Raw genomic sequence first — 14,451 nt, 5'->3', positions numbered from 1 at the left:
TGCGTGTAAGGGGACACACAGACGAAAAGCTCTGTTCTAACTGGAACAGAATTATGAGGGCAGAGGAGAGGCTGTGCGGTGGGACCGAACCTCTCAACCACCCTCTTCAAAGCAGCTCTGACTCACACTCAGGTGGCCAGATAAAACATGCGCAGAGCCTCACATGTGCACACATTCAATCAGCCCATGCTTTGTGAGAAGAGAGCAACTGGAACTTGGGCAGGAACTCTTCTCCCTTTTTTTTTTTTTCTTCTTCAAACTGGGTTGTTTCTCAAAGCACGGCATGGAAGGAAAATAATGAGATTTCTTTTGCTTCGTTTTCACAGTGATGTTTAGCAACAATGTGAACCTGAGGCTCAGACATCCCAAAGTGGCTTTCAAGACAATATAACCTACCTTTTTTTTTTTTTTTTGCAGGGTTGTTCTACATTATCATTGTCTGTGTGGAAGAGTTTGGATTTATTATGGTGCACAATAGACAGAATCCAAAATAACACCTCTTTACTTTGATACTAAATGCTAAAAAAAGGATCAGCCACATCAAAAGCAATTATATTAAGCTCTGTTTAAACTGCTTTTTTTTTCTTGTCTTTTTTCAAAATTAATTTGTCGAGTCATATCCACCCCCCCAAGCACTGACAAATCAAACAAAGACAAAACAATAAAAAAAGATCAAAAGCCCCTCTGGATACACATCATCCATTCAGTATTCTGTTGTACAGAAGAACAACAAACACTGATGGCGATATCCGCTTACCTACTGTTGCTCTACGAAGTACACGCACTGATAAAATTTTTGGGATGTAAAATGATGCGGTCATAATTAATCATTTCCAAAGGTTTCCACTTTACTAAAACATAAAGTCCTGAAAGCTGAAAATTGAGTAAAAATATAAATAATAGCAAGACCTCCATAAACCCTATTCCGCAACTTCCAACTAAAGCTTCCAGTCCTGTTGTGATCTGTGAATCTGATCAATAGCTCAGAGGATTTCTTCAACTAAAAGGTTGAACGTTAAAGGCTCCAGGTGCTCTCTTTGTACAAATGTATCAGTCAGGAGAAGGGTGCAACTTTTTTTTCACTTTTTAAAACAAAACATTTCAATGAGTGTGTTTAAACTCCTGAGATCCGCTAGGCTTATCAGTGAGTGCTTTTGTTATGAATACACAGCTTATGGTGCAAGTCGGTGTCATTTTCAATGTCCTGCATTGACTCGTTGTAGAATACTCAAACCTGACTGCGCTGTTTACAAAAGTTTCTTTTGTTTGTTTGTTTTCTTCCACTCTGGCTAGCCTTCATGCCGACGGATTCAGCGGCACCGCCGGCAAAACCAGCAGTCTCACCCACACTGGGAGCCAATTCAGCACCAAGGACAGAGACAACGACCGCTGCACGTGCAAGTGCGCTCAACTGGCCTCGGGAGGTGCGAACCGTCAATCGTCCGCGCCGATCGTCCGCCCCCATCTCAATCTGTCTCTCTTTTACAACCTGTCCTGTTGAACATTTTTATTTGTCCTCTTGTAAATGTCCCGTGGAGCTTTTTATTTTCCCTTTGCTCCGGTGTAAAGTTACTGCTGACTTATAGCTGTACATTTACGTGTTCGACTTCATGAGCTGAAATTTGACTGATTGTGACTTTCTCCTTGAACTCTCTGGAATTGTCCCTCTTGCAGGATGGTGGTTCGACGCCTGCGGCCCATCCAACCTGAATGGCATATATTACCCCGTTTCATCCAACGTACTCCGCTTTAATGGCATTAAGTGGTACTACTGGAAGGGTCCGAATCTGCTGGCTACCATGACAACCATGATGGTCCGCCCTGCTGACTTCAGATGAAATTGCCGTGTAGCTCGATGGATCGTTGGGAACTTAATGTTGCAGATGAATGTAATTAATCAACCAACGGCAATGAATAAAAAAATATATGGGGCCAAGAAGTCTTCCAACGCAGACCACCATACAGTTTGTTAAAAAGGGACTCATACCAGTGTTTCTGAAAGAATCATTCTTCTGTCGCCACATTGGACTTTCAGTGACAAAATGTGGACTAAAGGATCTTCAAGAGCAACACTTCTGTTGTTTCAGACATGTCATGTTAGACGTTTGCTTTCACTTTACAAATGAGTGGAGTAGATTTATGCACTTAAACTTGGTTAAATTTAGGATTTAAAACAATGTACATGACTAGGAAATGTAATAATAATAATAATAATAATAATAATAATAATAATTAAACCGTTTTTATAGACAGAAGGGATAAAACTTTTCAAAGATGTGTGGCACTACAACCAAAATACCTGGAAGAAATACAGCAAGCATGTTTAAACGCTACAGTGATGAAGAATGTTGTGTAATGGAGTATTGCAAATAGGCCCATTGGTTAGGTTTTGGAATACAAATCACCTGGTTTTACAAGTGTAATTGTACAATAAGATACATTTAATTGCAATATAAAATGCCCAGTCACTAAACTATTTGCTTATGTTTAGGATCTGATGGGTTTTTATCATTTGAAATGTTTCCGACACCAGGAAAACATTGCGAAGGAGTTCAGGGATTACATATTTTGTCTAATGTAGTGTTGTGAGCAAAACCAATGGCTATGATTGTGGATTGAAAACAAAGTAGAGGAACAACAGTGGTTAAAATGAAAGCAGAAATAGAGAGAGGTCTTTTTCTATTATGTTAAATAGTGTGGCCAAAATTTGTGGTAAGATTTAGGAGTTCAAATAACATGGTTAGCCATATGAAACAGTGTAAATATTGTGAAAGACTGCAAAGATTCATCATGTGCAGCGTTATGATTGATGCGCTTGGTTAGGTTAATTTCAGGCAAAGGAAACATGGCAAACATCATGTTAGATGTCAATGATAAACATTCTTTTTCATACAGAGTTGTGAGCAAAACAGTGAAGTTTAGAAACTAAAATACAGTTCTCACGGTAACTCTCGGAGTGTGAACGACTCCAAAGATTGAGATATGGTGGTTTGTACATTGTACAGCGCTTTGACTAAAATACAAATATATATCATTTTGAATAAAAAGAATTAAACAGATTACTAATGACTACAAAGATGAAGTATTTCATGTAATGTATGAAAATATGAGAAAAATACTTGCTTAAATTTTAAGAACCAAAAGAACCTAATCAATTGGAAAAAGCAGTCCAAGTCTTTGGAGCGACATTGATCGTGTTTTGCGTTTGTGGAGTCCAAGCAGCATGTTTAGATGTTGTAAATATTCTGTAAATATTTCTTAAAGAATGCATATGGTGTCATGCAGTGTATTTTGAAGTAAGTGTTTGGTGTAGGAAACAAATTGAGCTTGATTAGATGTTCAAAAAGATTGCTTTTTGGACTTAATACTTCAAAAAAGTTACAACCATGTAACAGTAGGATATAAAACAGGTTGACAAGGTACATTTTGGCAAAAGGTATGATGACTAAAACAGCTTACTAAAAGGAACGTGTTCATGTGTCACGCTAAGTGTGAGTGAAAGAGTGAAATTTACAGGATTTCATTTTCTGAACTTTCTGCACAATAAAATTTAGGCATGAGAAATTACTAGACACATGGATCGTGTTATCCCACTCAGAGCAACAATGATTTTATCCTGCTGCTTTCGTATGCAATCAATAACTTGCCTCCTAAAACACCTTCAGGGTGAAGCTCTTTGAAAGTTTTAAGGCACCAAAGTTTTATTGAATGCCTTGTGACAGTTTTTTCAGCAACTCAATGGAAATGTATTCCAGCTTGCAGTTTGGCTGTTTAACGTTGTTCCAACAAACCCATAAAGAACAACAACTATAACTGGCTTTGCCCCTTTACTCAATCACCCAAAGGGTTTTATTTTTCAATAAAGTATATCTAATTCATTCAACATACACACCTATCATAAAACTTTATTTGTTGGAGGTTCAGCTCATAAAAGTACATCATACTACGGTGGGATTTACTGTGTAGAAGGAATCATTTGTAAAATAAATAAATAAATAAAAACCATCTGTAAACAAGGATGTGAATTTAATTTTGATTTTTCATGATGAAACTATATAAAAAAAAGATCATACGCGTTGTTTGTTGCCACCCAGAGCGACAGGTGTTTGCTTTCACGTTAACTACATCAACTTCCTCAACGGCGAAATCAAACGAGGACTTCTTTGCCGCACTGATCTGATGAATCATCCAATAACGCTGATTCCTGTGGTGGCCCATTAGAAAGCGGATGGGTTGCACCTCGGCTCACTGTAACTCGCATCTGCCAGTGTGCACTGGGGCCGCAGCCGCTGCTAAGTGGAGAATGACTCATGATGATGTCGGACGGCCGTAGCTACAATATGGGATAACGCCTGAGCTTCATTCGCTGAGCACAAGACAAAGCGCTAGAGCCACTAAGCGTCTAATATTCTCTGTGTGATTCATCTCTGCTGCCGCCGTGGGTTTAACGCAGCTGCAGAGATGTGACAACACGTGTGGCGTCTAGAGGCAAATCCTGCTGATTTGACGCAGGTTTTATTGTAGTCGTTGTCAGAGGTACACCTCGTAACGCGTTTGACTTCTTTAAAAACAAAATTGAAAAAAGGTGTGTGCTCTAAATAAAATCAAATAAAGATTTTGTTACTACAGATTTGTGCTTGGTCTGTTGAAACAATTACCCAGGCGGCATACAGCATAAGTACAAATATCATCAGGGATGGATTCAGAGGCAGCGGCTTGATATTTATGGTCCACCCGTTTGGACGACGGACCCGAGTCGTTTAACAGACGAGTCGAAAAGCAGCCCCGCCCCCAGCTCGCATGGTCTCTGCACTTGCATGCAGTGACCCCCATGCTAAACAAGTTTATCACGACCTCCAAGGCTTGGACAGATGATAGATCATTGAACGGGGGGGAGGCCAGTGGTGAATCCATCAAAGAGACTTTCATAAAGACGGCTTGATTTGGCCTGCTAGCCCAACAAATGAAATGGTGTTCGGGTCCAGTGAAGCAAACCAGAGTGTGGGTCAAATTGCTTGTCTGCTCGTCTTAATCCTAGTTTATTAGGTGGGTGTTTTGTAAGCAAAAACAGGGAGACAGCTAACTTCAGATATTTGTCATATTCTCATAAAAGCGTGTCACTGTGTGCTAATATTTTCTCTCAACGAATGATTATAATATCAGAAAACTTCTTTGTGTTAAGTGTAGTCTATTACTGAATACAGTAGTACACCAGCAAAATGTTTAAAACCAGCTGCTGACATTTAGATCTACAGATTGTCAACAATAAGCTCTTGAAAAACAATTTAATATGCTAGATTTTTGGGGCTGGCTCAATAAATGAAATTCAACTGGTTTCGACAAACCACCGCTATTTCCAATTCTTTCTTTCTACCTGTATGTGTTTATGCACTAAATGTAGAGGTATGAACTGACAGTGACGATCTAAGAAGTCAGCACATATACAGACAAGCTCCGAGGCGAGTACAATGTACTCCATGAAAGACAGAATACATAACAGAGTTAGTAATTGAAGCCAGAGCCAAGTCTGGAACAATGAAAACCACTTTAAGAGTTCAGCATGCCAGGTGACTGACGCTTCATCTGAGGAGACAAAGTGTGTGCAAGGTGTAAAATAATGGAATATTATCAATAGATTACAGCTTTTGAAAACATGCATAAGTCATAGGACTTAGGCAATTACGCTGGTCCTGGTCCGGACCTATTGTGCAGGTGTGAGCGACTTCACGCGCACCCTGGTGCAGACCAAACAACCGGACTGAGAGTCATTTTTTAGGTGGTTTCAGTTGGCTTCTGAACAAACAAACCCTGGTGCAGGCTGCTTCTGGTGCCTCAATCCAAGCTAACTACAGGAAATATGCACATCTTTTTGGATTTCACGAGCCACTGTCCTGGGGGACATGATAAAAATTAGCCCTTCATTGTTGCTAGCGCTACTACTGCATATACTGACTGAAATGAGATCATATTATCTAAGTTAGATTTACTCTGTAAACAAACAATATTTACTATTTCAAAACATCTGAAACTATTTAAAATAGTTTTAAGTGGTTTTATCATGACTTCAACAACAATATTTTGCAATAAAACACAAAAATCACTATTTTCTTGGAAATCAATGTTTTTTTGTTTTTTTTATTGTTCTCTTATTTTCACTCAACTTTTTTGCTGGTTTTAACATGACACGTCGCATGTTTGACGTCTGTGAATGAGTTGCACATATGTGGAGTACATACTGGCCAGTCATTTTATGAAGTACACCTGTTCAGTGGCTTGAGAATTTGCTAATTGTGAATGAACCAATTACAGATCAAACCAAGCATCAGGGCGGGGAAGCAAGCAGATTGAAAGATAAGCCTGTCTGGCTCGAACAAGACTGTCATTTCCAAATGCACTGAAAATCTGCAAAGCTGCTGCTCAACTGGGGTTTTGTCATACTTGCAGCTCCTGAGTTTGTGGAAAATGTTTTTTTTTTTTAAAAGCGAGCATCAGCTGGACAAATATCCCTTGTTGATATCGGAGGAGAATGGGCAGACTGCTGAGATTATAGAAAGGCAACGGCAGCAAAAATAACCACTCATTACAACCACGTGTTGCAAAATATCATCTCTGAAAGCAGGAACACATTGAGCCTTAACGTAGACGGGCCACACGCAGGCACATTAAAATTGAACAACAACAAATCGGAAAAAATCACTGTCTGCTCTGTTGAGTGTCAATTACAGCCGTGGCATTCGGGTGCCTGGGTGAGGATTTGGCATAAACAAGACAGAATCATGCATCCATCATATCTCATAACAATGATTTAAGCTGCTGGTGGTACTGTAATGACAAGGGGGTTATTTCCTTGTCCCAATTGGAGGTAAGAGACACTTTGGGTCTCTTATCTCCAATTTAGCATCATTTCAATGCGGTAGTTACTTAAGTTCTTTTGCCGACCATCTCCAACCCTTTCATCAACTCAGCAAGGGTCTATTTGAAATGCTATGCCCATCTTTTGGCTACTTCCAGCAGGATAATGTACCAATGTCACAGCATTAAAATGTTTTGTGACAATGATCTCCACAATCAAACATTTCCATCCAACAAAAGCAGGACAATAGTATGACAGAGCTGGACACAACAAGTCACATCATCCGTCAACAATTTTACTCTGACGCTTTAAATTCAACACTTAAAATCTCAAGTAAGGTATTACAGATTAGCTAAAGGAATACTTGAAAACAAACTTATGTAGCCATTTTAGCTAAGTTCTGGATTGCTTGAGTTTTTCCCACCAACCATATGATTAATTGCCACCCCACGGATGCACCAACTAAATTAAATGCGACTGAGGGAAAGGGAAAAAAAAAAAATCTGCTTAAGGGTGGGTGGAAAGACAGGATAAAAAGGGTGGACAACCTCACATACACACACACACACACTATGTTGACCTGTTGTGTATATTAACCTGTATAAGCACCACGTAACCTGAGCAGTTTCTGCTCCACTGGTGCTTAAAGACTCGCCTGAGGATTTATCAACAGACGCAGCTAAGACAGCTAGATGCAGAAAAGAGGAGGGAGGAAACAGGAGAGAGAGAGGGTGAAGGAGAGAATGGGAGGGAGAGCTTGTGCTCATAAATGCCTGTCTCCCTCTTGTTCTAGGGGTGTCTTTGATTCATAAGGGCTCTGAAGGCTGGCCAGGGTAGGGTCCAGGTACAGCTTTTTGGCAAGAGAAGAAAAAAAAAGGGAGGGCAAGGGGACAGTTTAGCAATACTGTCCTTGCTCAATGGTTTACTGTGTCAGCATGCAGCACATTTAACAATAGTCATCAAAAAAAGCAATACTGTCCATATTTCAGCGTGTCTCATGTGATACATCAGCTCCAATGTCTTTGAAGTTTTTCTTTATGGAAGGAGAAAAGGCAGAACAGCCACTGTCGTATCACATTTGAAAGAGGGAAAAGAAAGACACTTTAAAAAAATAAATAAATAAAATAGCTGCTTCTGGCCACTTGGGGGCACTAGTGGCACAAACAATCTCACTTTCCCCAACCTCACACTTGCCGGAGTGTCAAGTGATGTGGATCTGGCTGCTGCTGCAGCGACGGCTTGTTCTTTCTGTCTTTCCCCTCCACCACGGGTCTGGATTATATAACTCTGCATTCATTAACACATCTTCTGCCATGTGCTGCCCTCCCAGCAGATGGTTAACTGAAGGCTTCATAGGACATCAGAGAGGAGAGAGAAGGGAACAGGGAGGGGCAGGGGTTTAGGGTGGAGCCACCTCAGGAAAATGACATTAGAATCCCTCATAAGGATGAGCTGCTTAAATCAACTGGTGACTTTGAGAAAGGTGATGATACAAAATCGATGGACGTTTTCCTGACTTTATGCAGTTGTGAAAAGACATTACACATACTGATATTAACAAAAATGACATCCCATGATGGCCATCAGAATCACTGCATGGCAGCTGTCATTAGCCGACTCCAGTGGATCCAAAAAGCATTCCTGTTAATATACTTGCTTGCAAACATCTTTTGGTTTTTTTGCACTCATCTTAAAAAAAAACAACCGATACTCCTCCCTACTTTGCACCTTGGATTTATACGAACAGCTTGCATTCCTTTACCAAGTCATGTGTAAATAAGACATAAAGATGCCAGGAGGAGATGAGTGGCTTGAATGCTGTTCAGCTAAGTGATGGAGTAGGCATTCATAATACAGTACAGTCACCAGGGATGTGCTGATTCTACCACGATAATCAGCAATCACAACAGGAAATTTCAAGATTTATGATTTTATGGCATCTACTTGTGCCATCTGAGGGAAGAAGATGTGTTCATGCCAGGTAACGTCTATGAAGATGTTGACTCACATTGTGCAGCAATGGTTTGCCGAAGGACACCTTCAAAGACGCTGTTACAACAGGGCATTTCTTTTCTTTACGGTATTAAAAAAAAGGTTTTAGTGTCTATCTTCTTGAATTTCCAGCTGTACATTTTCATTTAGTATGTGGTACAACTGCGATACTGCCCCCTCCCCGCTCTCCCCCAAAAAGCTTTAAGGCTATCAGGTGTCATGGCCTAAGCTGAGAGAGAACATTAAGTCTAATGTTACAATCAGAAAACCATTGGACATATTCTAATACTAACATTAAAACCCACTTTTAATGACTTTTCCTCACTAATGCCTGAGTGCTGTCATTCCTCAACTGTCTTGGTGACTAAGCTGTTTATCTCCATGTCAACCTGAGCCAGGAGATTTTTTTCAGAATGTTAGGACAATGTGGACTCAACCAGTATTTAATACCTTTGGAAATTAGAACAAAAAGTTATTGTGACTCGTGTTGGGAATTTTAGCTCAATTCTTGCCTGCAAATTACTACACAAAAAGATTTGTCCTAAAACGTAGCTTCAGTGTTTCAAAGAGAAGCAACGGTAAACACATTTTCAATTCCAAACCTCAGAATCTACTTTTGTGCACGTTTGAGACGTCAGCCATAAGGACGTAAGAAGAAGGCAAGCGGAATTTTCTTGTAAATTAGAGATGTTTTACCTCTCATGCAAAAGATTTCTTCAGTTCTGAACCCACGGCTGGAAGAAGCAGCTTCATAAGTCATAGTTTGAACAATCACATTACACTAGTGGGACAATTAGAACACCTGAGTTCTTGGAATTACCCTCCCTTCAGCTCAAATGTTATAGTGTTGTTAGATGATCCAAAAATGTCCCCAATGGTGCCTTATGAGTTATTTTGATCATATACCCAAAGGTCTGAGCTCTTGTAAAACAGCATGGGGTGATGAGTCAAGGCTGCAGAGTACGTGTTAAAAAGATTAAACCTGAGGCCACCTGCTTAGCTTGGTGTTGATTTTTCATATTTAACTCTCAAGCCACCAGACTTTCACGTCCAAACATGCACGTAACAGTTTTTTGTTAGTGGAATGTTTTAAAGAAACAAGACTAAGTGCATCTTCAGCTTTGTCAGTATTTTTTAGAATTTTTAGATTAATTTAAGTGCAGAGCTTCTTCACTTCACCCAGAAACTGCTGTATTATTATTTATCCATACAAGAACCCTTCAATATACAGGCTCATCCGAACTAGAATATAATCGAAAAGTTCATTTATTTCAGTACTCCAATTTGAAATGTAAAACATGTTTAATAAATAGATTCATGACACACAAAGTGGTACATTTCAAGACGTTATTTCAATAAATGTTAATGATCATGGCTTGCAGGTTATTAAAAAAAAAATAAAGCTCCATTTGCTCAGTTTCTCTGTATTAAGAATATTACAACAGACCTTCATCGGTCGGGTAAGCCCCAAAAGCTTAATGCTAATGAAACGCTGGATGTTTACAGAGTGCAGCACAATTACTGAAAACTGTTGGGGGGGGGAAAAAGGAGAACAGAAAAAGTGTGGCAGGAAAAAAAAAATGCGCAAGCTACAAGGAGAACTGCAGCCTACAGAGAATTAAAAACTAAAGGCAACTCAAGAGTTTGGTGTACATTCACGGTGGACTGCTGCTGAAGAGCCACCACACACAGACGCATCCAGGACAAGGGCTACTGCTGTTGTGTTTATGAGTTAACCTCCTAAACAAGAAACATTGTAGCCAAAAATCGTTTGTTTGTTCAATCTTTCTATTGGTCTTTTTGCAGTAAATTAAAATAATAAATGAATCCCTCTAATATGAATTTCATGAGATGGCAACTATGTCTTTTTAATGGATTGCGAGGGGGTTGGGTGGTGGGGGGGAGACATTGGCAGGAATGGCTGGAACTATGACAAAGTGACCTCAGAGCAGCTCTTCATATACATTAGAGCCAAGCCCCATTTTTCAAATAACTGCGTTTGAGTGAATATCTGTGCTGTGCGGCTACATTTTCAACTTTATGAAAATAGCAACTTGCCTCTCGGACGCATTTGCGAGTATGTGGGCAGAGAACAGAAAGGTTGCTCTCTGGAGTCATCACAGCTGTGACAGTGAGGAGAGTCACCACTAAAGGGACACAGCTCAGTGAGAGAAACGCTTGCGGTTTCCCACTCAGCATAAAATGTCACATATTCTGGCAAGACGTTTTTTTTTTTACCCCCGCTTTCTGAAATGAGTAAGTTTAGTTCTAGTATACAAATCTGTCTTAATCCGTCATTAAGATAGATTTGTATATGATCATCATTTGTCTTTGTTTTTGTTTTTTTTCTAAGAATGGGCACAAACCTGACATTTGAGACAGATTTGGCGCATCTGCCAAATAGGGTAATGTCTGCCTTTCCCTACTCAGTGCTTGGCCAAACCCGTCGAAACAGAGCTTTATCTCCTCGTAAGGGCAAATGCCAAGAACTCCACAATTAGTTTCTTAATTGGCTTGAAGAGGCCATTGGAACTCAAACACACATTATCAGGGGATTGTGAATTCAAGCAACTCAGTGCCTTCCTATTGCCATCGCTGGACCCAATAAAAAAAAAAAAAAAAGTCACACATAAAATTTATCTGTGTTTTCATCTTAAAAAATACTTCAATGTTAATGAATATAAGCATAACAAACAGAGCTAAAAAAAAACATACATACATTTAATTCACAATCAAAACTGGTTGTTGCATCATCATTTCATCTACCATAACAGTTTTCTTCTGCTAATATGTCCTGCCACTTGTCCGACTCCATGACGCTACTCATAACGTATTGTCAGCTGTTTGTCAGATTCTTGATGGTAGACAGGCGCAACAGGTGTTTGAATTTACAAGTCCCAATAACAATTGGCTTGGCTTTTATATTTTCATTATGCACAACAGAGCTGAAGACCTTTCCTTCATCGGATCCTCCACCATCAAAGCCGCGAATATTGCAAATGTCGCAGCACATATATTTACGTACACCGCATAAAAACATAAACATAATCATGTTTTCCTCGCTGTCAAGACACAAAATAAGATTAAAGGAGGGCTAGGGTTAGGCTTTTAGACCAGGGTTTCTATCTTAGACCAGAAAAGATGACTGAAATTTATTTCTGTTTTCTAAATACCAGAAAATAATTTGCAAAAGCCCAGATGTTGATGATGTAATGGCTTTGCAGGCTTTAACCAGGAATGTATGTATGTATATTTATAAGTATAGCTGTCATTTTGTTCAGAAATAAGATCGGTTCTATGCCGCAGAAATGAAGATGATGGTAAGAGAGGGTGAATTTCCACAGTGAAACGAGTCCTGCACTGACATGACCTGAAAGGAAAGGCAGATCAGAGTGGAAGAAGCCAATAAATGCTAAAATAATAAGGCAGCCAGATTACAGTTTGCAAGTGCATGCAAGGGACAAATGTCTTAAATTTTGTAGCCACTTCCTTGAAAAAGATTGGAAGCTTAAAAACTTGACAACTCTTAACAAGCTGGGTGGTAGTTTTATGTTTTGTGGTTCGTTTGGTGCAGAAGGGACTGATACACTTTTTTTAAAACAATAGCATCAGGCAGAAAAAGCTTCATAAGGAAATATAGTAGCAACATTTCAGAACATCAACGAGAAATATATAACTCAGGTGAAAATTGGTCTTTTAAAGAGACACTCACCCGTAGCATAAAGCTTAAGTAGTTACAGAGAGGCCTAGGGACAACAAAGTTAATCAAGTGATACGAACTTCTTTTACGACAGAAAATGTTGACTGTAACAGCTTCTTCAACATAAAAAAGTGGAAAAATAATGGTTGACCCTGTACAATCACTGCCTTAATTAGAATATGCATTCCATCTGTTTTTTTTCCAAGCTAATGTTCACGTTAAAGTTCTTGACACAACTTAATGTTAAATCCCGTTTTAATACTTCACGATCTTCACCGATCCTGCCTGATCTCATCACCAACTTGGACTGTTTACCCAACCACTCATCAAAGAATTAGAGACAAAGAGATCATTCACTTTCCCATGGTGAAATCACGCCTTTAGAGTGGTGCTCTCCAAGGTTTCCATCATACAGAGTTCCCTTCTCTGTACGGTCCTGCAGGCAAAACAATGCCCAGCATACCGACATTGGCTGAACCACACTGCCAAATATGTTTTAGACATGTCCAAAATATCTATGCATTCAAATCTCACTGCTTGGCCTACATAAAAGTACTGCAATGTATTGTCCAACATTAAGCAGTTGCTCTATCTGCGGGAAATCACTCACTTTGGCATGTGGAATGTTTGAAGAGTCTCCAATGCATGCCAGTCTGCCCCACCTATTTAATGTCACCATTAAATATGTGTGAACATATACATCATGAAATGGTGATATCATGACAAACTAACTTAAAATGCTCTAATGACGTAGATTAGCATCAATTTCGTATCCAATAACAATAACGATGCACTACACAAAAACGGTTGCACCTTAGAAGCAATACACAAACTTTCTGGATGTGACTTAACTTTGTATTGTGCAAAATACATCTGATTTGTTTACATTCAGACCCAAGTTAAAAGTGTGACAGAGATGCTAAGATAGGTAAAAAAACAAATATATGATGGAGTTCAAATAATATGCCTCTATCTCGGCAACGACTAGCTGCTGTGCCCAACAATGTGGCACCAAGCATTTGTTTTTTTTAACTGTGCTATTTTTAGGCATCTCTGCTTCTGATAAAATTCTCCAGAGCTTAAATCCAACGACTGAGCATGTTTCACAATGTGTTTGACTGCGCAGGACAATGTCTAGTTTGAATTACAACAGTTTGTTGTGTTCGCCATCACTGTGTTTAACAAGAGCAAGAGAAAATATTTTCTCTGCTAATCTCTGTTAAACCAATTACACACAATATTGAAACTATGGCAAAAACGAGGCACTTATTTTTTTTTTTTTAGGAGAAAGGGAATTTGATAGAAGATTGTATCATAATTTTTTTGAAAATATTTCCCATTTTTTAACCATCAAATATGTTGACTTCAGAGAGAACGTCCGAGAGTCCACTTAAAGTCTAGGAAAAAGGTTTGGCTACTTCGAAATAAAATTGAGGCTCCAAAGCATATCAATTTAACATTTTGATTAATCCCATTATGCTTTTAGAGATTTACCATCATCAGTGTTGTGTATTTTAGATCACTTTCATCTTAATGTCAAAGAACTGCAAAACTACAGAGCCTAAAAAGTACATAGATAGGAATTAAGAAGGGAACGCAGGAAGTGTAGCTCCTGCATTGCCGAAAATATCTCTCAACTGTGGCTTGCGCTTTCCTTTCTTTCTTTGCATATTCGCATATCGCCTGCCAAGTGGCTAGTTTGGCGCACATAAAGAAAAACCAGCTGTCCCGCATACTGGCATTTACAACCCATTAGCAGTCCAATCAGTGCAGACTGGACTTCAAAGAGAGTGAGTGTATCGATTAGAGGCCATGATTTAAAGAGAAAGGAACTAAAAGGATTTAGACAATAACGAGATTAGATACAGGATTGCCAAAGTAGTACAAGTACAATATAATTTTTCCA

General features: G+C 39.2%; 2 protein-coding genes across 3 annotated transcripts in view; one reads left to right on the top strand and one right to left on the bottom strand.

The window, feature by feature from the left end:
- Positions 1-4,017, top strand: part of angpt2b (angiopoietin 2b) — a 31,726-nt gene extending 27,709 nt beyond the window's left edge. The window contains exons 8-9 of the mRNA XM_044138736.1: positions 1,294-1,424; positions 1,675-4,017. Coding sequence (XP_043994671.1) covers positions 1,294-1,424; positions 1,675-1,838 — 295 coding nt within the window. The 3' untranslated portion in view covers positions 1,839-4,017. The remainder of the gene's footprint in view (positions 1-1,293; positions 1,425-1,674) is intronic.
- col9a2 (procollagen, type IX, alpha 2) overlaps positions 1-14,451 on the bottom strand; it is a 172,585-nt gene that overhangs the window by 83,645 nt on the left and 74,489 nt on the right. The window lies entirely within an intron of this gene.

The sequence above is a fragment of the Gambusia affinis genome, linkage group LG14, assembly GCF_019740435.1.
Source record: "Gambusia affinis linkage group LG14, SWU_Gaff_1.0, whole genome shotgun sequence".
In the NCBI taxonomy this organism is placed as follows: domain Eukaryota; kingdom Metazoa; phylum Chordata; class Actinopteri; order Cyprinodontiformes; family Poeciliidae; genus Gambusia; species Gambusia affinis.
The sequence above is the reverse complement of the archived record's forward strand: the minus strand, read 5'-3'. Positions and strand labels throughout refer to the sequence as shown.